Source organism: Toxotes jaculatrix, chromosome 3 (genome assembly GCF_017976425.1).
Source record: "Toxotes jaculatrix isolate fToxJac2 chromosome 3, fToxJac2.pri, whole genome shotgun sequence".
Taxonomy (NCBI): domain Eukaryota; kingdom Metazoa; phylum Chordata; class Actinopteri; family Toxotidae; genus Toxotes; species Toxotes jaculatrix.
Genome location: NC_054396.1, coordinates 16,702,705 through 16,726,442, shown reverse-complemented (window position 1 = coordinate 16,726,442; position 23,738 = coordinate 16,702,705). Strand labels below are relative to the sequence as shown.

General features: G+C 39.1%; 3 protein-coding genes across 4 annotated transcripts in view; all 3 read right to left on the bottom strand.

Moving 5' to 3' along the window:
* Positions 1-5,189, bottom strand: part of LOC121179737 (voltage-dependent calcium channel subunit alpha-2/delta-2-like) — a 32,456-nt gene extending 27,267 nt beyond the window's left edge. The window contains exon 1 of the mRNA XM_041034734.1: positions 4,819-5,189. Coding sequence (XP_040890668.1) covers positions 4,819-4,934 — 116 coding nt within the window. The 5' untranslated portion in view covers positions 4,935-5,189. The remainder of the gene's footprint in view (positions 1-4,818) is intronic.
* A 5,418-nt stretch (positions 5,190-10,607) lies between these two features.
* On the bottom strand, positions 10,608-18,893 carry LOC121179902 (aminoacylase-1-like). Of its 2 annotated transcripts, XM_041035040.1 has the most exons (16): positions 18,566-18,849; positions 18,467-18,494; positions 18,245-18,391; positions 17,098-17,162; positions 16,869-16,973; positions 16,681-16,775; positions 16,414-16,490; positions 15,209-15,298; positions 14,095-14,151; positions 13,899-13,972; positions 13,739-13,788; positions 12,439-12,583; positions 12,225-12,293; positions 12,059-12,138; positions 11,377-11,437; positions 10,608-11,244 (listed from the first exon to the last, which is right to left on the bottom strand). In XM_041035040.1, exons 3-16 carry the CDS (start codon positions 18,369-18,371, stop codon positions 11,080-11,082), a joined length of 1,260 nt encoding a protein of 419 aa, XP_040890974.1. In that variant the 5' UTR covers positions 18,372-18,391; positions 18,467-18,494; positions 18,566-18,849; the 3' UTR covers positions 10,608-11,079. The 2 variants fall into 2 exon arrangements, with proteins under 2 accessions (XP_040890974.1, XP_040890975.1); XM_041035041.1 differs by lacking the exons at positions 18,467-18,494; positions 18,566-18,849 and adding an exon at positions 18,856-18,893.
* Positions 18,894-19,570: 677 nt separating this feature from the next.
* Positions 19,571-23,651, bottom strand: abhd14a (abhydrolase domain containing 14A). The gene is made up of 6 exons (XM_041033030.1): positions 23,512-23,651; positions 23,288-23,430; positions 22,202-22,482; positions 21,853-21,968; positions 21,048-21,283; positions 19,571-20,451 (listed from the first exon to the last, which is right to left on the bottom strand). The coding sequence occupies exons 3-6, from the start codon at positions 22,462-22,464 to the stop codon at positions 20,269-20,271; spliced, it is 798 nt and encodes a 265-aa protein (XP_040888964.1). The 5' UTR covers positions 22,465-22,482; positions 23,288-23,430; positions 23,512-23,651; the 3' UTR covers positions 19,571-20,268.
* Positions 23,652-23,738: the final 87 nt, after the last annotated feature.

The window sequence follows — 23,738 nt, the reverse complement described above, 5'->3', positions numbered from 1 at the left end:
AGAAACTTACTTCTGGGTTTCTGGAAAGTGCCAAGTGAAGGGAACATTCTGAAAAATTAAGATGGAAGCTATTAGGTTTTTTTTTTTTTTAACTGCAGCAACGTCAAGACTAATCACTCTTAAGGCTCATTTCAGATGTGTTTGAACGCCTGACAAAATGTCTTCGACAAGCACAGCTCTATTTAAAAGTGAAATTATTTTCAGTTTGAGGCAGTCAGTGCAGAGGCAGGGAAAAAAGTGAGGAGTGCTGTGAAAAACAGCAACAGCAGGCAGCACCTTTTCCCCTCTCCATGTTGACAAATGCAAATGTATTATTTTTTTTGATAAACTATTTCAAAAACATACTCCACTTAACATTAATTGCCTGCTCAGCTGTCATAGGTCAGTGCGTTAGTGTGATTACTGTGGCCCTGAAACCAAGGCCACCTTGGCTGAGCTAATGAATGTCTTCATTAAATGATAAATGAGCGTATCTTGCTACAGAGTCGCTTTTCCAAATATAAAACATTGCATGGAACAATGATGAGTCAGCATCTTGTGATTTTCTCACAGTTCTTTTGTTTTGTTTGTTTGTTTGTTTTTTGGCAGAAATAAAATATCTCACATAAAAATATCCCTGATTAAAAGAAACAGAGAAAAACAGAACAGAGCCTGACTTTCACATGCATTCTTGGGATTATTCTCAGAACTTAAATCAGTCAGAGTTAATACAATCTGTCTATCTCTTATCAAGTCAAGTTTACAGATGTGCATTCAGGGATAACATTAGCAGTCCTTACATATAAGTAAATCTATAAAGTATAAGAGAAGAGACCATACATTCTTCAAGTTCCTAAATCCAGACATTTTAGTAAAATGAGTCTTTGTGGCTCTTTTTTAAAGGCCCCCATGTACTGTGCGAAAACAGCAATCTTGCAGGTTCATTACACGTCACACTGTGCAATATGGGTCTAATAAATTCTCGATCGCAATCTGTGTCAGACTGTGTGATATCAATTTTGAAGCATGTCAGATGAGACAAATGCCTCATTAACTTACACCATCCATCTGCACCTCATATGGTTTGAAACTGCTGCACAAAAAAAAAAAAAAAAAAATCTTTTTCGGCAAACTATATATATGCCTACTATGAAGATTTCCCTTTCTTTTTTTGACGGCCACCTGCATTTTTTTTTTATTGAAAATGCAGCAAAAACAGTGCTTACTTTGTTATAGAGACCAGTTTATTCTGTGTCATTTCTGATTTGTTGATTTACACATGTGGTTTACACACGTAGTTCACAAACTGCTTCCAGGTAACAAAATCTGATGAGAGTAGATGTGTCTCAGGGTGTGATCTGGGACTACTGTTTTGGACTGACGACCAAAGATTTCACCACATTTCTCTAAGTTATAGTCTGGGACAGTGTAGTGTATCAGGGACTTAAGGGGATAATTTATGGAACTTTCTCTACATTTAGGGCGACTTAATCTATCAAAATCCAGTGTTATCTTGAATCCTTGAAATATGTCAAATAGGCTTTTTAACAACAATCATTACATTAGTTTGTTGCATAATTTGACATTAACTTACTAATTCAAGGACAATATTTAAAGGACTAAAGCCAACAGGCTTGTTTCATCATAAATTCAAAACGCCTGTAAAAATGTAAAATACTCTTGAGCGTGTGAATCAGTTTTCATATATGACTGTAGCCTGCAGAACTGCAGAGCAGCTTTAACAGTGTGAGTCAGTGCAGCTGAGGCACAGTCCTAAGTTTTTTTACTGTGTGCTCCATTTGCTCTCCTCTCCAGCCCTGTGGGATATCAGAAAACTCTGTATCGCAGTGCTGCGATGAGACGGCTGAATAGCGCAGCGTGCTTGTGCTTCTTCTGTTACCTGCTATACTCACACACCCCTGGGAGAGCGAGAGAAGCTCTACGTGATGTGACCCATATTCACTTACAGCAGAGAGAGCGAGGGGTTGAGAGGGTGGAGCAGCAGAACGATATGTCGAGTATAAGAGGCAGATCGAGACGACATTTACCGCTTTATGTGTATGTTTATGTGCTTTATCTCTCTATCATATCAGTCTACAGTACCTAATAGATGTCCCTCTCAGGAGGAATCAGTATGACTTCGGTGATCCTCATAATTTCTATTAGTTCAATACTTTTTGTACGAGTACTGGATGTACTTTTATATTTAGAGATACTTGGCAGATGATAGCACGCAAACACACTAAACTGAAGTGGCAACCATGGTAAACATTTTATCTACTTAATATCAATATGTTAGAACTGTCATTGTGAGCATGTTAGCATGCTGACGTTAGTATTTAAACCAAAGAGATGTCTGCGTGGCTGTAGACTCTAAGTCTTAATTATAATAAAAAATTACTGGCAACAGTCCACAACACAAACATGTTTTGGGCTCTGCCTTCCTCTGTATGTCTGTGTTAAAAAGGGTCCTGGAAATTTCCTGTTTCGTTTTCCTTTTCGAGTAACTGTTTGGCAGATGAACAGAAGACTATCCGACAACAGAAAAAAAAATGTTCAGCTATAAAGCAAAAATGCCCAAATGCCCCAAAAAGTTCTCATTGGGCTCTGGGGCTATGTGATGGCTTTTTTCCCTCCCACTGGTTCTCAAACTTCATCTTCCATGTCTCCCTTTGGAAGCCAAAAAGTAACAGATTCAAAAAGATTTAAATGAACGTTATGTATAACGAACGTTTTCATGCGTATCACGCGAGCTACTTAAAGGGTCGCCCACTACACTGGCAATGAACTTGAAAGCATGAAAGGCTTTGTCACTTTTTCAGATTTGACTGATGCATTTTGCTCAGTGGGGAGCATCACCAGTTTTCCATTCTTCCTCTGTTCAACCTCCACATGTTGCACTTACAAACTGGGATACTGACAGCCTTGCTAGCATCAGAACAATCTTGTTTATTGTTCCCATGTGAGTCCAATTAATCCATCTTTAGGTCCAGTCCACATTTATATACTCATGGTCATGCGCTTCCCACTCTTTGAGAGCCACTGAATTCATTGATTAATCTGAAGAATTAGGTTGAAATATTAGTCGAAGCTCTGAAAACATGATAAAAAATATTGCCAGTGAATATAAACATGAATAATTGTACTTTGTATCTACCCATCCATCTATCTATCCATTTATCTATCTATCTATCTATCTATCTATCTATCTGCAGAAACAGAAAGCAGGAGACAGAGTCAAGACAGAAGGGGCGGGAGTGAAAGGGGCGAAGGGGAATAAATCCTCACTGCTGCAGTATTAATTCTTAATTGGAATGAGATGCTGTTCTTCAGCGTAGCGATTCTGCTTCATTTAGCTTACATGAAGAGACCCAGGGCAGAGGGCTATGTAGCTGTTTTAGAGCACTCAGCAGAAAAATCAGTGGAAAGGAGGAGGCTGAGGAGGAGGAGAAAGCAGCAGCTATACCCTATTTGAAATAACCCAATTCATCATAAAACAACACACATGCACATGCACACACCTCCCAGATTTATAGACCTCGTTCCTAATTGGTAAACACATCTCGGATCTCCAGTTGTGATTGGCCAGAAATCCCTCACTGTGAGCCCCGAAGATGAGTGGACCATCTGGCCTGTTCCTCCCTCCAGAGCAGCCTGATTGCAGAGCCTGGAGGTGGGCCCAGATAACTGTAGTCTCAAGTTAAGTGCCAGCTGTACTTAACAGTAACGGGTTAAAGGTTAAGAATGAAGAACTAAGCACATGATCGATTAAAAGAAGAAAAAAAAGACAAAGAAAAGGGGAAATGTTAATTCTAATGCCTGAAATCCCAGTAAAAACCACACCTTTATCCTTCTGTGCAGTGTAGTAGACCTTCTACTAGTACTACTGAGCATGCAGCACTGCCAGGAGATATTCCAGTACCGTTGGTTAACTCAAGAGGTTGTGGGAAAGGTGGGTGTTTCTTAAAATGAAAGAAATGTTTTGCTCTTTACTTGAAAGCCTGCATGGAAAAATCTAGTACTGGCGCACAACAACAGCAGCGGGAAACAGTGAAAAGAAAAAAAAAAAAAGCCTTGTTCAGTTTTATAACAACTGCACAGACTTAATGGTGCTTGATAAATACAATGAGTCTCTGGCTACTTGGACTAATTAAAGGCATGGACAGCCTCACCTATAACTTCACTGGCATTCATTTACTCAAAGTCTCACTTTACATCACAGCTCACCATCCTTGACATTTATGTGTGTATATATGTTTTTTTTCCCAAATAAATGACTCAATTTAACATTACTATAATACTAACATTACATTTAACATTAATATTAAATTATATAAGCACAGGCACATGATGTGTGGCAATATGCCAGTAGCTCTATTGCTTTTACTGTTCTGGAAATAAAAACAAAAAACAAAAAAAAACAAAAAAAAAAACGAAGGAGAGAACTTATCATATAGTAATGGAGAGGATTACATCTTTGTCCAAATCTTTCTAATTTTTTTAATCTAATATAAGGGCTAACTTGATAAATAAACCTTAATGAGGACCTTCTGCTAGACTGAAACAATACAATATGGTTACTCATATATCCCTGTAAATGATCTGAACAGCTTTCTCATGCATCCCCAGTCACAGTGTGGACTACACCTTACAGAGCACTGAGCTTTAAATACCCAGCGTTTACATTGATGTAATCGCCAACACTGTCAAATTATATAACAGCAGAAAATAAAGCCGGGTGACTGAAGTATGCCTTGACACTAGAGCTGAGTGGACAAGCCCAAAGTTGTCTCCCATCAGAGCCCCGCTATGTTTTCAATCAGGATGACTATTACTTACGTGTATTGCTGGGGGAATGTGAGACCCGCTGCTCCAGGCCACGATGCGCTGAAAATCAAGATAATCTGGATAGATACCAAGCAGACGATGCTGCGAGACCTTTTGCCTATCGCCATTTTCCATTAAAAAAAAAAAAATTCTCTTCACGGGGTTTCGGTGCGTGAATGAAGCGCTCCGGACGGTCTCCGGTGTATACAGCGAGCTACGGTGTGAACCTCCGGCTCAGTTTCCCGACGAGTTCATGTCGGTTTCTGTTGTCAAGTGGACGCGGAGGAGGCAGGCATTGGCCGTGGAGGCATCGCGGACGGTGGGAGATGCACTAATGCAGCTGCCAAGACACTGCAGAGTCTCTCCTCCTGCTCCCACATACAACACCGACACCACCACCACCAATATCTCACAGGCCGGCGCGTCCACAACAGCTCTCTCTCTCTTTCTCTCTCACCCGCAGCCAGCCAGGCGCGTTCACGTTCACCAGGCAACAGAGGAGCAGTAGAAGAACCTAGTTTGGCTTTATTTATCTCTGCAGAGCCACGGGGGATTTGTCATCAGGATAAATTTAGTTGGGGTTTTTTTTTAATTCATGACTGACCGCTAGTTTTGTCCGTATGGGGGTACTGCAGGCCAGAAGGATGCATCAGTTAAAGCGCTAAAAGGTCCTTGAATGCAACTAAATTAAGAAACTGTTTAAGTACTGATTCACTCCCCCACTCCCCCCACCCAAAGGCTGCATCTCCAACTGGGTACCAGCCTCCAGGGGCCACAGATGTTCACTACAAGTCACCTGGTTTTGGACTCTTGATTAAAATAGTTACTGGTTACTTATGATTTGACTTTAAAAAAAAAATCATATGATAAGCTTATGCAATACTTACGCGATAGCACAGGGCCAGAGGTCAACTAAAAAGAGATTTCCTTAAAAAAAAAAAAGAAAAGAAAATTTGGTGCTCCTCATCAGAATCTATTCATTCTAAATATCTGCCAGCATGTTTTCTTTGTATTACAGCTGCATATACTGAGGCTATAGTAAGAATTCATCAGAACAACAAACAGTAAATCAGCAAATCTGTTTTAATCAGTTTCACAGCAGGACAGCTCTGTGCTAAGAAAATATAACATGCATCTAGGGCTTTCTTTGATGATTTGCTATAATGCTTTGTGTAGTGTTCTGCAGTATGTTGTATAACATCTGTGCAGAGGAGTGAGTAGTAATTTGCACCACTGCGCTAACTGGCATACAATTCTGTTCTCCACATTAATTCTAATGTGCTCACATTGGAAAAGTGACAAAATAAAGTGTACACAAAGCAGACAGCATGCATACAAAATACATTCCATTTTTGAGTTTGCTGTTGATGGAAACCATTCTCCCACAATGCAGTGCACAAGGGAAGGAAGCTACTCCCACCTGGAAAAAACATTTGTATGAAAGGCAGTTTGACTCCTCTTTGTTAATTTAATTGCAGTCTGATTGAGATCTGGTGTCACAGTAATTGTATGTTTTTCTGCTAGTGTGAAATAAAGTAGTAGTAGTAGTAGTCAGTTTGTTGTAAACTGCTGAAACGGTGTGCTATGACAGTTAGTATGTAGTACAAACTGCACAGAATCGGTAGATTTGGGATTTCATGGCAAATATTTTGACTGATCATAGTCATAGTCATTAAAGATGCCTCTTCACCACTGAATTGTCTCAGTAAGTCATGATAGAGGACCAGAGAACCTGCACCATATGTGAGCCACAAACAAACTGAACACAGAGATCCTTAATGTTATTGTCTGTGCTTTTCCCACCATGACGTGTCAAAACATCTGCTGTGAAAAAGGCCTATTGAAGCTGCTTTGTGTATCATCTGCTGTTGGTATTGAACTGAATGGAAACTTGGAGACAACAGGTACATCCACAATGCAGTTGGTGGGGTGTTAACAGGGCCCCAACAGCAAACAGCAATCCCACCATGTACTCCCCAAACATGGGCACATAAAGCACTAAAGAGAGTTCCAGATGTGAAAAATGACACCATATGCTATTTAAGGTAAAAAGTATAAGTGAATATTTTAATACTTATACATTGCTTTTCATTCCAGTGTGGTTTTGGGAGTGTGTGAATACTTTTTAACTTTACTGAACCTACTACCCTGTGTCTGATCTAAATATAAGCCCCTGAATTAAAAAAAAAAAAAAAAAGATATAAATGATTTGATATAAAAATATCAAATTAATAAATAAAAGTGTATTCCTTCCTTTACTTTCTATCACTTAGGAATTAATTTTTGTTTAACTTGTTTACCTGGTATTGTTTTTTCCCTTTAATCAATAGGCCTTTCTCACAGCAGACACTTTGACTTGTTAAACACAGGTGTAATTAATAGCATCAGTAATAGCTACTGAGGAAACTACAGCGTAGGTGGTGGCGTTGGCTCACTGAACACCTGATGTGGTGTGCACATTTAAACAGATTCCAGAAAGAATTAATAAAGTAACTTAGGCTGACAATGCTTTGGCTTACTTCATTTATGCATCCACCATCTTGGTATTTCCATTGTCTTCAGAGTATTAAACAGAGGAATCCTCTGTAATGTAATACCAAGAACAAACATTCAAAAAAGTTATGGAACAATCAAAACCATGAAGTGTTAACCAACTAAAATAACAGATAAGCTCAGAGAGCCTGTTCTTTCTTTGTTGTGGTCACAGTGGTTTGGAGGGAAAAAAAGGCTTTGTAGGCCGAAAGGGTGGGGTTATATAAGTTCCTGGGTGTGGTTAGCAAGTGGGAGGCAGGTGTGGTGATTTCAGGTAAGGCTGGGAAATTCAGCTTATGGTTAAATAGCTGAATTGCATTAAGGTTTGACCATTCCTCTGCACTGGTGTTGTGCAGGTTGACTTCTCACACGTCACAATGTGCAAATGCAAGATCTCACAATGATATAAGACACACAGTATTAGCCCTGCATTTTTTGAAAAGCTCTATATAGCAAAAAGGAATTAGAAATGTTGGGAAATAAATGATAAATTATCAAATGTGTAGTACAACAGAAAATATATAAAAAACAAGGAGTCAATAAATGAAAAGCAAGTGAGAAGCAACTGTGCTGAAGTGACAGTTACATTTATTTTATCAGCTAATTTAAAGTAAAGGAAAACCTGAAAATCTATTTTGATTCTTTCACAACCCTTTTAAGCATAGAATGCACTTAATTCATCCTTCATTTTTAAATAACAAACAGCATCGAAATCATGTAGCCTGATCATCAAATCATGGCCCGGTCCAACAACAGAAATTCTTTCCTGACAGGAATCCTAAAGGTAAAATATGTACAAACAGTGATCAATAGTGTTTCAGATGGAAAAAAAATTAAGAAACCTCCATGACTAAAGATCTCTTTAATATACATGTATTAATATAAATATATATCGACTACAGTATTATGATCACTGAACTGTGATCTCGGACAGACTAGAATTAATTCCCACTTCAAGGGAGATCATGTGACCATTACAAGAGGGTTTGGCTGTAATTACCACCAGAGGACAGTTGTACAGTATTGTTAGTACTGCTGGAGAGCACAGAGGAGAGTCATGACATTCAGCTGGCAGATTTACAGTATGTATGCTCTCTCATACACTGCAGCATCTGTGAATATTAACAGCTCTCCCCAGAAGCAGGAAAACCAGAGAACTGAGACAGAGACACTGAAGATGTACAACACACTTTGATACGGACTGTGATTTGTGGATTTATGGATTGTGTCATTTTTTTTATCTATATGTCTATATAGCTCGTCTATATGTAGTGATCTGTTTCATGTCATAGCTCACAAGCACGAGAGGCTTAAGTCAGTCCCTTAATTGCAATAACATGTTTTTGAGAGCTGTTTGCATATTATAATAATAATCCTGGTAAGACCACAGCAGGGTGTGTGGGGAGACTGCAGGAGTCAGGTTAAATGGCCCCACGTGGGCAAACCCCCCCGCTGAGGTGTCCTTGACTGAGACTTGAATCCCCACCTCACCCCGCCCAAGAGTCGGAGTCATCACTGAATCTGATCCTGACCTCTGACCGACGAAAAGAGTGAGAGGGAGCAACTGTCAAGGGATTTTTTTTATTTCCTGAAGAATAGTATCCATATAATTGACTGACTTTGGCATCAATGCTGAAAGGCCTGGCTGCAATGTAACAGTGGAAATGGTGTGTCAAATTTATGGAAAGCTCTCCTGAAACAGTGGAACAGGGAACTTCTCTTTGATAAACAGTTAAACTGCACCTATGTGTTTCCGCAGTGAGGCATTCAGATGCTCGACAGCTGACCCGACAGGATGACTGCACCTATTCCTGCCCCCTCTGGGAGGAAGGATGTGGGTTCAGCTTTTAGTCTTCTCCCTGATGGCCCCATGTGCTAATACTGCTGTCATGTCCTGGGGAGAGAGAAGACTAATTACTGACTGCTCAGTCTTCCTGCCAGTCCCCCTTGGAGAGCCATACACTGTTAATTGGACGACAAATCCAAAGGGAGCTGAACTGTAGATGAGACATTACAAATCAAAATAAATAAATTTTTTATTCCTCATTTCCCTTATTGCATCTCCATTTCACAACAGCCTTGTTTACAAACATTGTGCATTTTATTTTTTTTATAATTTAAGGGGCAGTTCTCTTGAATAAATCTAAATAACATCATAGGAACATAATTTTAGCCAGGCTGTGACAGTGACTGTCGGCCAATTTCACACTTTTTCTTGCTCTAATAGGTTTTAAAATGATATATAATGCTAAAACGTTATATATAGATGTAACAGCAAGACAGCCACGTTAGCAGCTCTGTGGGACTACTTTTAGGCACAGCAGTGCTTTGAGATATATAAATGTTCATGTCAACATGTTGATGTTTAGCAGGTATACTGTTTTCCACGATTGCCATCCTATTTTAGTTTCTTGGCATGCAAACATTTGCTCATTAGCACTATCAGAATACAGCTGATGGGCAGCTGACAGGCTGACAGGAATGCCATTAGTTTTGAAGGTGTTTGGCAAAGAATTTTGGCTTGATAATAGCACTATAAGAAAGGTCAGGGGATTATCAATTGTCACACGTCAAGATAAATGTCTGTCCCAAATATGATGGAAAGCCATTCAGTAGTTGTTTGACACTAACATTTCACTTAAAACCACAAGTATCAGGCTCATGGTGGTCATGATCATCAAAGTCAATATGATTCATCCTCCTGGGAACATGAACATAAACAAAATTTGATGGCAACCCATCATATCACTGTTGGGATATCTCAGGCTGGATCAAAGTCATGGACCAAACAACTGACATTGCCATCCCTAGACCCATATGTGGCTAATTTTATATTGTAATTACTGTCTTTGCTTCCTTTAGGGCACATTAATAATAAGGTGTAACACCAGCTTTAATTCCATCGAACTCGTTAACAGCTGAGATGAAGTGCATTCAGCACATAATGATGTGGTGCGTAGGCTGGACTCCATGTGCCAAATGGTAACCAAATGGGGTTCACTGTGTGATAAACCAGAGACTGCACTGATGGATTAAGTGTTTGAACTGATGTTTGATTTTTTTTTTTATTGATGTAGTTATGGTTACTGTTATTGCCTGTCCTTGATGCAGATGGTAGGCTGAAGGTTAAATGCCTTTGCCGTAGGCAGTTAAGAAATGCTCCTCTGCAGCTCTAATCCTGCTTCTCTTTCATGGGTCTTTTTAATGGCATGTCAGTGTGAAATCATACACATCACTAAGTCATGTAACAGAGAATAAGACCATGAAAGTAATGAACAAATATATTTATTAAATTCTAGTTTATTAAATAAAATTCCATCTCTGGAATCATAATTTTAAAATCAAGCTAAATTTAAAAAGTGGCAATTAACTGATGCTTAATACAAGAGTTTATCAATCAAAGTCATCTTCACATTTTAGTCAGTTGATGCTTTCTAATGTAAAACATGGTTTACACAACACATGATATTTCTTTAAGACTGCATACACACAGGTACAGTCAGTCAACAATGACATGTTAAAAAACTGTTGCAATACTGAGTAATGCAAAGCTTACTGCACCTATATCCTGAGAATAATTAAAAAAAAAAGAAAGAAAATAAATCAATAACACCAAAGGCTAAGTGCTCAGTTTGGCTTAATGATATTATTATTCTTTGGTAATCTCTGCAAATTTTTCAAGTTAAATATTCAGATCTTCAGTGAAATGTGTTTTAGAGAGGATTACAAATGAGGGCGTGTCTAAGCCTCATCAGAAAAGGCAGGAACGCTGGCGAGGGCTGGGATGAGCCTCTCATACACGATGATGCCTTTCAGGAAGACTTGCTCATTCAGATACTCGTTGTGATCGTGCAGCAGGATCGGCGTTCGGTTCATTGGGGAAAAGCCGATAGCAGGGATTCCCACCTGGATTCATCAAACATAAATATCAAACAACGTCAAATGTCATGATAAACAGATGAATGAAAAGGCAAATCAATGAAAACTCATAGAAGGTGCTTTCTTGTTGTTCCTGCTGTGAACTCGTCCAGTACTCACCGCTCGGATAAAACGGCTATCTGTAGCAGCTGGAAATATCTCTTTTTCCAAAGTCATATTCCTACAATGGAGACACCCACATGAGAATGGGTTTACACAATACAAGGACAGACTCAGTATAGGTTTATAGTAACTTTATGGTTTTGTCATCTGCAGCTTTCTGAATAAGCATTTCCAAAAAATATCCTTAAACAGCTACAACCTGTTTCAGATATGACCAGAGAGTCCAACATATAAAAAACATACTAGATGAAAAAGCAAAAATCTGCTTTTCCTCACATGTTGAGATCAGTAATTCTAGCCGGAGTAGACACAACAGTTCTTTCTGAACAAGAGGAGCGGACTGTGGGAGCTGTTTGAACATTTGCAGCAGCTAAAGTGTGAAGATTCGCAGAGTGAATATATTAAAAGGATTGTGTAAGCAAAAACAGAGGGTACAGAAATCTTACAAACTCTGTTATGATCCACTAATGCAGTGGACAATTTGTGCTATTGAGAAATCTGGTCACTCTGTTGCTCATCTGCTGTAAATAGACGTAGATTTTCTGTGTCAATAGAAAAAAAAAATTGTAAATCCTTTACACAGCATCTGTATAGTTTTGTATTTGCCTCTGCATCTGCACTGAAAAAGAAAAGGTGAAAACACGAACAGCTTCTGTATTAGTGTGCACTGTGCACTCACATTGCCTTGCAGACTGCACTGAAGGTGCTCCACCAAGGATCACTCTCCTCTGTCGATGTGACATTTTGGTTCATATGTTTCTGTAAAGAACAGCGGCTAATTTAGTCTAACAGGGACAAACCAACAGCAGTTATACAACAGAGTGCTGAGCTTAAAGTGCACCAACCTGAGCAAATTCATAAGTGACATCTTCTCCTGCTTCCTTGCACCACTGTTTGATCTGTCTTTCAAACTCCTGGCAGGTTAATAATTATTTTTCGAGTTAGTGTGGAGTGAACACTGAGCTGGAGGCCACTGAACAGTGACACATCTGACTGTAGCAGCAACAAAAAGTCAATCTGCAGACACACATTCACATACAGAACTCCACACTGACACACCTGTAGATTTACAGTAGGTGGTATTCTTAGGTCAAAGCTGACGTCCATTTCAGCCGGGATGACGTTGTAGGCCACGCCGCCTTTGACCATGGTCATATTCACTGTAGTGACATCACCCAGCGTGAAACACTCACTGGTATTCAGCCTGAAATTCACACACAGTGATGTGAAATGAAATTACAATGCAGTTACATCACAACTCTAAAGCACAGCTGTATTTTTGCAAGATTAACAATGAAAACTAAGTTGACAATCCAACCACAGGAATTTACACCAGTCCTTTTTACCCAAGAACCAATTAGCAATTCACTGTTATTGCTCATTTTAATTTATGTCTCTGTGAACAAACACAACACATAATGGCTGATGAGCCACCTGACATTTCTTTCAACCAGGGGGCCAAATTTCTTACAACTTCTTTATATATCATAATAATTTCCTTGAAAGTTTCCTGCAGATAATTGTGTAACTTAGCATGAATTATAGGGAATATAAAGGCAATATTCTAAATCTGTTATTTCAGTTACAATTTAGTTAGTTATGTTGAGACTCTAATTTCTGTGGATGTTTATAGCAAAACTTTTGTACTATAAACTATAAAGAAATTAAGGACCTGTAAAATAAAGTGTTACTATGTATAATTGCTAGATAAACAACACATCCCTGTGCTGTCAGTGACTAACTAGTTTAAATCTCAGATCTTAAAAGATTTTCCATGACAACAGGCTTAGTTTTTCAGGTATTGGTGAAACGTTGCTTAACACACAGCCTGGATAATAAAATCATTATTTTATGAGTGTAACTTCATTTTTAGTGTCACTGTCCCAATAAATGTGCTTGAGCACAGGTGGCAGACTATTGGCACAACAGGGTAGTCCATAAATCAGGGCTGCTTACGTTCTTCAGCTTTGAACATGAATGTGGCATTTAGAATTGGTTCATGAAAGCATGTTAGTAACATTGCTCTTGGAGGAACCAGCCATAAACAGACTCACAAGCCTCTGAAAGCATCTCTGCTCATCTCTACTCTGTTGGAAAAGTCTAAATTCAAAATTTACAGTCCCTGTGAGCTGCTAACATATTATTTCTAACCACTGTATGAAAAGAAGCAATGAAGGGGAACTTTCATACTGGGAGTTCATGTAGAGAACCAAATGTTAAAGCTTGTGTATTTGGAAAGAAATTAATGGAAAAAGCAAATCATCGAGTGTTCTGCTTTTATCTAAGTGTAGTGTCACAGATAAAAAATGCCATACACAATACTGTATGACAATGTTGTATTGCATATATTTATACTCACCTGTGTTTCTCCTTCTCTCTGAAGTCCAGGAATGAGTTTATGACTTGGCGCTACAAAGGAAAAGAAAGTGTGGTCATTGACACAGGACTCCTTACACTTTGTAACAGGTTTTTCTGACTGGAGCAGTTTTATTAACTGGTAACATGACACTGATATTTACCAGCTTCTCAGCAGCTGTGTTCTCCACAAACCTAGACCCGTGGCCTGGACTACCTGGGCAGTGGACTGTGATCCCTGAAAAGGATGACTGACTTTATCATTACTCACAGTTTAAAGCAAAACTAAGATGAAACCTGAAAATCCTGGAATCTGATCACGTGTGAGGACGCCTTGCATTGTATGTGTTTTATACTCACACCAGGGGTTCCTTTCTCCATAAAACACAGTGAACGCCTCGCCAGGGTTAGCCAGACCTACAGGCAACATGCAGACCAGCAAAACACACTTTAAGATAACTATAAAAAGGACAAACTCTGGGGCAAAATAACCAGATCAATGTTCTAAACCTACACAGCCAAAGACCGAAAGTCAGCACACATTTGCCCTTGGCTTAAAAATCAATATGGGTAATTTGGCACAATGAGTAATATGATAACATTTGAATATCTGATCATCAGACTTTGACCCTACTGACCACATGCTCTCTCTGACTCTGTGCACATCAGACAAAGTAGACCTTAGCCTATGGATGGTCAATAAGTCTATCAAATTACTGACATTAAATCTCAATTCTTACAGACCTAAATTTATTCATATTGCAAATTTCAATAAATTGTCTCACTGACATCTGACCAAAACTCTTAACCATCCACTCAGCCCACAGTGAAGTTCAGAAACTTTAACTGGTAACTAGGACAAACACAACAAAGCAAATGTAAACACTGCTGTTTTAAAAAAGGTTATTATGGGGCGCTGTTAGGGTTAAGATGCTGTCTGTAATAACAGCTTAAAGTGTCCAAATAAAATACTTAAAAAAAAAAGGACGGTATATTTATCATCATCAAAGCAAATGTGACAAATTATAATTATACAGATCTAAAGTCATATAATTAGTCTGTATTAATAACAAAGAGGGAAGTGATTATGCCTGACAAACTCTCCTGATATGCAAATAAAAAGGAGGCTGTATGATGTTGCATCATGACTTGTCATGTGTCCTTCTCTGAATCCTTCATTTCACCTTGAAGTGCACAAAAAGTAAAAAAAAAATGGATCACTTCAATCACTTTTCTGAAATGTTTATTTGTAGCTAGTTAGCTTAGTTTCATCAGGGACTTAACTTGTAACAAGAGCTGTTGCTGTGGGTACCTGTTCCTAGCACAATGATATAGAGTAGAAATTATTTCTGTGAGCATGGTTTACATTCAATAACTGACCCCAGTTTCAAATGATAAGTGACCAACTGAACCTCAGTATTCAGGTTTTTATTCAGTAACTTCTCAAAGATGTTGCAAGTAGTTATTCAGTTACCTTCATCAAGGGCAAAGCCAATGTTTAATTTTTGGAACTCTGGATGCTTCACAAATGTTTCCATTCCCTTGTGACCTCCAACTTCTTCATCTAAAAAGAAAAAGAAAAAGAAAAATGCATATTTTATTCGTAAAAGTAATATTTTTATTTGCCTAATTTTTCCCATCTGGCAAACAAGTTTAACACTGCAGAGCTGTGCAATAATGTAAAGTCACCAAACTCCATGCACCAATGGTTATGCTTCAAAACTCCGCACTGGTACAGTGCTGGTTTGTGTTAGGGTGTTGTTTCTATTCCCTTTCAGTTCGACAGGCAAATAGCACATGCCTCTTAAGCAAACTTGAATCAAAGGCTTTGAGAGCCAAATAAACAATAGACTGTGTGTACCAACAGCATCATAAACAATGCAGATTAATAAAGACATATTTAACATGGCTTGTAGCAGCTGAATCTAAATGGAAAAGGCTCTGTATCACCATCGGCATTTTCATCACCGCCTGCTGGTGTTTGATTACTAGCTGACAGAGATCCAGTGTCATAGCTGCTGCCTCACGTGTTGTTTTCTCCACGCTTGGTGTTTTCCCACCAACACCACAACATAACATGGGGCACATCAGCAGCGTACCCACTGATAAAGGTCTAAATGGCCCAACCCCAATGAATATTTGCTTTATCTGTTTCCATTGAAGCCTGAATGACAGATGAATGAATACAAGTCCATGTTTCCTGCTTCAGTGTGATCTCTGCTGGCTCTGGAAGATTTGAAGGTCAATACTTAAAATTTGTCCAACTTTGACTGAGCACTGAGAAACACTAATGCACCGTCTTAGGAAATGGCAAACTTATTATTCTAGCATTTTTATCACCAGACAGAGCTGTAGTGTTGCCCTCATGCACTGCTGATAGTTTGTAATCCCTCTAATCAATATTTATCTATTACCTGTAAAACAACATGTTTTTTCCTGAGTTGTGTGCAGAGCAAATTCATTGAACGGAAGGATAATATGACTCTATCTTAACAGGTGCAAAAAAGTGAACAGGAGAGAGAAGAAGATGTCACTCAAGCACAGTGTCTAAATGCCCACACAGTCCTGAGGTCTGATGAGGCAAAGTAAGTGAAAATACCTGTGTGGGCGCACCAGAGGTGTTGCAGAGGCTATTAGAACAAATTAGAAATGAAGGAGGGAAGCAATTAAATATCTTACCAGGGACAAACATTAAATGGACAGTGCGCATCAGTTTCTGTCCCTCTGCCTTCAGCCTTCTGACTGCCTGGATGTACCTACAGAGAACGAAAGGAGACAGCAGAGTTGTGACAGAAATAAGAAATGGAATCTGATCTGACTCAGGTTGGATGAGTGGGTGCTAAAACAGGTGTTACGCATTGAACATTATTAAAAGTGAAGATCACAACAACACTAGAGCACAAATCCTGTTTAATAAAACAAGTTATCAAGGCAGTTTATACCCACTGTATAGTTACACATTTCATGTCCTGTGATCCACGGGCATAAATGTTGCCCTCTGCATCTTTGAAAGCACTGAAAGCATCGTATTTCCAATGTTCCTGGAGAAGAGATTGATATCAAATCTATTTTTTTCTTGTCTATTACAGGTAATAACAGGATTTGAACGCCGTTAACAGAGAGAGACGCCATACCTGAAAAACAGGTACAACATCTGTGTGGGAATTCAGTAAGATGGATTTCAAGCCCGGGTTCGTCCCTTCCCATGTCATGATCGACACAACTCTGCCTGGGCAAACCTAAAGGGAGAGTGAACGACAGATGGGAACATTTCAATATTTTTCTGGTTCTTTTCAGAGGAGGTATTTTAAATTTCTGTTTGCTACAGGAATTAAATTACCATCACAGACCAGCGACACACACCTCAATCTTTTTTATGGGCAGCTCGAGCTCCTCCGCCATTCTGTCCAGGAACCGAAGAGCAGCATCTATAAATGAATTAACAGATAGCAGAGCAGCCTGTTTAAATACTAATAACTGAGTAAAATTAGTATCAGACATCAGATCGTCATAATTCCTGCTGTTGTTAGTCATGGTGGTACTGCTGGACCAAAGCAGGACAGAAGACCAAGGAATCTGTCCGTTTTTCACTCTCTTATTCAAGTCAGTGTGTTTAGTTGAACAGGTGAACAGAGCAGCCTAAAATTTACGCATTTACTCTCCCACTTGCTCCCACACCATGAGTCTACAACAAGGTCCCTTTGAAATTGGTTGCTGGTACAACAGCAAATAGAAAGGGCATCCTGAACAGAAAATTTAACACAGAGGTCTTCAACAGGGGCTCCGTGACCCCTAGGGGGTCTGTGGAGGTACTGTAGGTTGTGAAATTTTTGGTTGATTAGACAATTTTTTATATTTTAATAATTTTTTTTTCCCATTTTTTCCCCACAAATTGAAACGTCTTTAAAAACATGTTAACATGAATCGAACATATTAGCGAATGGATAGATGGAGGCAGAAAATGTTATCTTTCAGTCAGAAATGCACACATTCATCAACACACAGGAGCTCTCTCAAGCTGGGCACTGGTTCACTCACTGCACGAAACTAGACCTGTCCCTCCAAACCTCCTACACACTAAGAGGAGGACATTTCTTTTGGTCAGGAACCAAAGTTTCTGACCACAAATGAGGGTCACAGGTGACAGCCTTGCTCAGCTGTTTAACTTTCTTTCCTAAGATCACAGACTTCACACGTAGCTGGAGACACTTAATGTCTAACTGATGCAGATAAGAACTGGACTTTGGTAAATGTTAACGTTGTTGTTAATGTTGAGATGATACAACTGATACAAGCAAATTAGTGTTATACTGGCATTTTTTTTACCACTTAGCTACAGTTCGTTTTTACTATAAGCGTTTTACTATAATACTGCGTACTGTGCAATCCAGACTCATCATGGTGAATATTTCGAAGTACAAAAAAATAAATAAATCAATAAAAAATCCAACTGACATTTCTAAAGGGCGCTGCTACGTGAATCCAGTTTATTGTCAGAAGCGTATCTCACCATAGTCAGGCTCTGGGTGGACAGATTTGAGACGCAGGTAGTCTCTAAACAGAGTCACAGAGGGGTCTTCTCCCGCAGGACAGCTCTGTCCGCCTCCAACGCCTGGTCCATCTTTGTCAGGCAGCATGTTGTGATTTATTTGCTCCTCTGAAGACACAGGGACAATGCCATTAAAACACACAGCCACTCAAAACCAACATGCTAGGATAATGTGACACATACCTTATCACTGCGTCTTTTAAGTATTGAGATGTATTATCTAACATTGCAGTCCGTGACAGCTTTGTTGTCTCAAAGACCTTTAGGTGACATTAACCTCAGCTGTCGGTACCAGCTTAAAGAACCTCTGCTGGAGGAATAATTTTATGCTAAAATAGCCTGCTAGCGTTGGAGTTAACGTGCAATTCTCTCTTTAGCTGATGTTCAAGCTAAACCGCTGGTTAACTAGCTAACTAGCTAACAAGTTAGTATACAAACTTGAGTTAGCTAGTTAACCTGCATATATGCAGGTACTAATGGGACAGCAAACAGCCCTGATTTATTTAACTACTGTTGATTTTCTTTTTCTTTGCATTTTTTCTTTAGCTGGAGTCATGCCTCACAGTACTCACCCCCGTGCTGTACACTTGCTGGTAAGATAACGACGTCAGCTGACCTCTGCCGATTGAGCCTGTTCCTGCCCTTCAAAATAAAACTACTGTCGCTGGAACCACATTAATTTTTTTTTACTGCATAAAAACTGTTTCAAGGAGCGTTGAGGCATGAATGCAAAAACGTAGTGTTTCTACAAAAACATGCACGAGCTTGGATCACTGTATGTGTTTAGCCTGACTGAGCAGGCAACAAAAACATGTTTAAAAATTATTATTAATATTTCATCATATATGTCTTGGTGCTAAAAATAATTCAACTCTAAAGCTGTAAAATGTTAATCGTTTCTTTAAAAGTCAAGTGCAACTGCAGATTGCTTGTTAATGTTAATGTATTATTTAATAAATATTTAAACTTTAACATGTGAGCAGCATTTTAACATAGCTCTCAGGTGGAGCTAATTTTAGCTGTTACAAGTTTAGGGCAGTTTGATCTACAACAGTGCATGATATTTTATGAGCTGATATTTTATGAACTCTCACGATGAATAACTGTCAAAAAAAGGTAAGAGCCAGCAGTATAATAACAGAAAATTACAAACACATTGCAACATGGCATTTTATCAACTGAAACATACAAAACACACAATTTTTGTTTTTATTTTAAGCTGTGCACATCTTATTTTAGCATATCTTTTTTTGCATGATTGTCCAAACTTATTGCAGTTTTATTACATACAACTTTATACAAATAATGTGAGCTTTTTTTTTCATTTTATATATGGTCCATATTCTTTCATATCTTTATTACACTGTGTATCAGTTCTGTTCTGCTTTTGTTCAGAATAGCATGTGTTTGCCCGGAAGCTGGTGTGGTTACCAGATCTTAATATACAAATCTTTTTGTCAAATGTAAAGCGAGCATAAGCTATTTAAACACAGGCACCTGCTACATTTGCATATTTACAGTAACCTATATGTCACCTACAAAAATGGTAACTGTGAAGAAAACACATTCCATGTTTTTACATGCAAAGAGAGACATGAAACACATGAAACGAAACTCACCACTATACATGTCTGATGCTATTTTCAAAACAAGCTGTGCTGAAATGTTCTCGTGTCTGGGTGACACGATGGAAAATTGAAAAAAACAAAAAAACAAAAAACTTTTACAATGGAAACAACTCAAATATTGTATCATTAACGGCCACTACACGATTTTACATGCCATTTTCCATGTAATGAAAGCTATTCCCATGCCAATGATCTTCAGGAGATGATCATATGAGAATAATCCTGATCCTAGTACTTTTTAACCAAAACTGTCACCACAATAAACCACTGATTAGAGGACTAGTCCTCCTCTTTCTATTTTCTCTTTGTCTTTCTTTTGTTTCCATCTTTCTACCCCATCTTCCTCTGCTACGCATCTCATTTCAATTTGCTGAGGAAGTCGATCAATCCCTGGTGAAATTCTCTGGGTTTGTCCATGTAGCAGGCGTGGCGAGCACCTTCTAACTTGAGCACATAGTGATGTGGAAGTTGTATGAGGTTCTTGTGGGACTGGGCACCCAGGTTTGTGTCCAGGGCTCCAAACACAATCAGAGTGGGAGTCTGGAGTGAGAAGTCAAAGAGGGAGACTGTCAAGCATAAAAAAGTTTCCATGCATGTGCTGACCGGTGTTACAGCTTTGTAAATCAGAAACTATTGCAATGATCAATTTCTAATTTTTTCAGCAGTATTTAAAAGCCATAAATGCATTCATTACGCCTCAGTGTGAGGGTGTTTTACTGACCACAAAATGGACAAGTGCTCCAGGGTCCTAAATGCTTCAGGGCCCCAAAAGCCAAAGCATCGATTTGTGTCAAATGTTTTGTGATAATTTGATTTACAACAAACAAGAAAAAACATTTCAATTTGATTTGATTTGACGTCTTCCATACACAAGACACAGAGATTAGAAAGACCAGTGGTTCAAAAAGCCCCCACAGTTCATTTATGTCCTAGGGCCCCCTAGTGGGTTAATCTGGTCATGCCTCAGTGGTATGGATTCCCCATTAAAGGTACAATTCATCCAAAAATGAAAAGTTAACCCTGTGGTCATGAGAAACATCAACAAAATTTGTTTTAAGTTTAGCTAATTGGATCATTTCCTTATATACGTTATTTCTGTTTTAATATTTTAATCACCACTGTCACACTTCCCTCACCTGAATACTCTGGTACTGCTGTGGAATGTAACTTCTGGTACCAACTGGTGCTATGGGAATGAATCCGTGAAGCTGAGCATTGTTCTTCATGAAGAAGGGCATGGAGTAATGTCCACTCATGGAGGGGCTCAAAAGCACAGCTGCCCTGACACCCAAAGACTCCATGAACCTTGAAAGGAGGTCCACTCGGTTCTGGTCAGTCTTCAGAGCCTCTGAGTCCGGGGATTTTCCATACCCTCCAAGAAGAGGAAGAATTTGTCATAGAAAATAAATTTGGAAATAAATATATTTACAACATGTGTGCTCAGATTCTAAGACATTCACACCACTGTGTGTACGCAGAGGGATTTTATATTATATACCGACTGTGCTGATTATGACAACCCACCTCCCATCCCTTAAAAAAAACCCACTGCACTCAGATTTTGCAGGTATAAACATTTTTTGTTTTCTACTACAAGAGTGCAGCTCACAAAGCAGGCTACCACCACACCTGTCTGAAAATTAAAACAAAAACATTATTCTTAGTATAAATACATGCCAGCTGTGTTAATTTTCAATTTCAAATTCTTGTTTCAAATATATTTGAATACAGAAATTGTGCCACTTGCTTTGCACAATATTTGAGTTTATTGTTTGAATTTGGATTCAGTTTAATCCTCTTCTATTAACTGAATGTTATCGAGTTTACATGATAAATTTGTGCATCAAACAGCACATATTAAGAAACAGTCCAGTTTTATACTGATATAATTGCAGTCACTAAGATTAGTGTTGATTATGTGCAATAAGACTTCAGTTCTACCTGGCAAGTCCATTGCTAAGGCCTGATACCCGTTAGTTGCCAGCAGAGCCATTGTGCCGAGTTCCTCCCAGGTTTTGGATGTGAATGCCTGGCCGTGCAAGAGGACCACTTGCAGCCTGCACAAACAAATAATTTTGTTTTCCCATTACTTCTTAACAGTACATGTCTCAAGATTTGATATCAAGTACAGACCAGCCAAATATGGTACATTAGAGCTTTAGGTTAGCTGCACTGCCTGTGTTTATATGTGTTGTGATCATCCTGTCTGGTGTGGAATTAATAGTTAAAAGGACAAAGAACATTAATGTCCTAAAAAGTTCTAAGCAGGTCTCTGCTTTAGTCAGCTCACCTCGGCAATATCTGTCGTCCAGCCCCATCAACTGGTAAAGCCTCTCGGAAGAACAGTGGTGGGTCCCCGGGTAGCTGTCCAGTGCGAACGGACACGTTAATGGTTGCAAGTGGAGGAGGAGGGGTGGCCATCAGCCCCATTCTTTGAGCTTCAAGAGATGGCTCCATGCTGCCCTGGCGAATGGATGGCAGCAGCAGGTACAGCAGTAACGTGGCCAACAACACCAGGCCCGGAACAACAAGACGATTACGCAAGAAATTCATTTTAATAAGATGACCGACCTAGGAAAGGTGGTAGACAGTGCATCGTCTCAGATTCCATCATAGAGATTCTATTAATACAATATTTGTTTGACAATGAGTGTATGTAAACACTGAAGTCCTCATCTGAAATAACCACTGTGGTTCAACTCATGAAACAGTCTTTACAATATTTGGATTTGTAAAGAAACATTTAAGTTTTTAAAACCTGTCTCTTATTTTCATAGTGTCAACTATCACTCTTATCAGCATTCTCACCTATTACACCTTTGAGATATAAGGAACAGGCTTTGTTTAAACCGATGCTGCCATATCTCTAGATGTCAGCTATAGACTTCACAGATAAAATTTTATCTTAACACATAAGAATGATGGCTGGAAGTACAAAGATAAGACCTGGCTTATACAGCTGGGCAGTCAGGTGGTTAGTTAGGTGGACGACATCTTTGCAGCTTAGACAGAAATACTTGCAGGTGAAGGCTTCACTAGACAGTTTAACCCTTGGTAAACAAGGTAGGAAACGGCCACACACCATCTAAATCCCAGCAGCTGCAATGATTCCTGGCTACAATGACTGAAGCAGTTCACCTTAAGGTGAGATGGTTGATAATGTTAACCGTGTTTTAAGTGAGTAAGTAAAACCCTGTAGGATGAAACCTGTCATGCTGCAGCGAAAACAGCAAACAGATGAATGTGATTTAGTCAAAACATACAAGAAAGCTAACATTAGCTCGATATGTAGCTCTTGTACTGGCTGCATCTGTATACAACGGGAAGCTGTGGGAGACAAGCTGCATGAAGGACGCGGCACCAGGAGAAAACATACCGACACACAGGAGATAACTCAACACGTTCACTGACAGAAGGACGAGGCTCTTTGCTTCGTTGTCATGTCGTCTGCATTTCTGGTTGCCAGTGATGGGAAATGTTGCTGGAAGGGTCGATGCTGGTGGTAGCTAGCTGTCCGAACTGAGAGAGGGAAATAACGCTAACTATACATATTGTTTATTTTAAAAAAATAATAATAATAATAATAATAACTACCCGTACATTCAGTGTTGCTTGAAAGACAGGATTGCGGATCAACTGAAAGTAAAGACTGGATATAAACTGTCACACGAGAAAGTCAAGAAAATGCTAAGAAAAGCTGTTGAATATGTGTCTGCTCCGTGTTAAATCGACCACAGTCTACACAGCGTCTGTTCCCCGCCGGAGCACATTACGTGGTGTACATAACCGCAACTTAAGTACCATGCGTCATTTCCTTTAAATCTCTA

Excerpts from the sequence above, each read along its gene's own strand:
- LOC121179902 (XM_041035041.1), bottom strand. The coding sequence starts at position 18,371 with ATGCTGCCTGACAAAGATGGACCAGGCGTTGGAGGCGGACAGAGCTGT. Across the intron at positions 17,163-18,244 it reads CCACCCAGAGCCTGACTATG|ATGCTGCTCTTCGGTTCCTG; the intron begins GTGAGATACGCT and ends ATTCATTTATAG. Across the intron at positions 12,294-12,438 it reads CACCTACTGTAAATCTACAG|GAGTTTGAAAGACAGATCAA; the intron begins GTGTGTCAGTGT and ends TTAACCTGCCAG.
- abhd14a (XM_041033030.1), bottom strand. The coding sequence starts at position 22,464 with ATGAATTTCTTGCGTAATCGTCTTGTTGTTCCGGGCCTGGTGTTGTTG. Across the intron at positions 21,969-22,201 it reads GGACGACAGATATTGCCGAG|GCTGCAAGTGGTCCTCTTGC; the intron begins GTGAGCTGACTA and ends TTGTTTGTGCAG. Across the intron at positions 20,452-21,047 it reads AGCAGTACCAGAGTATTCAG|ACTCCCACTCTGATTGTGTT; the intron begins GTGAGGGAAGTG and ends TTCTCACTCCAG.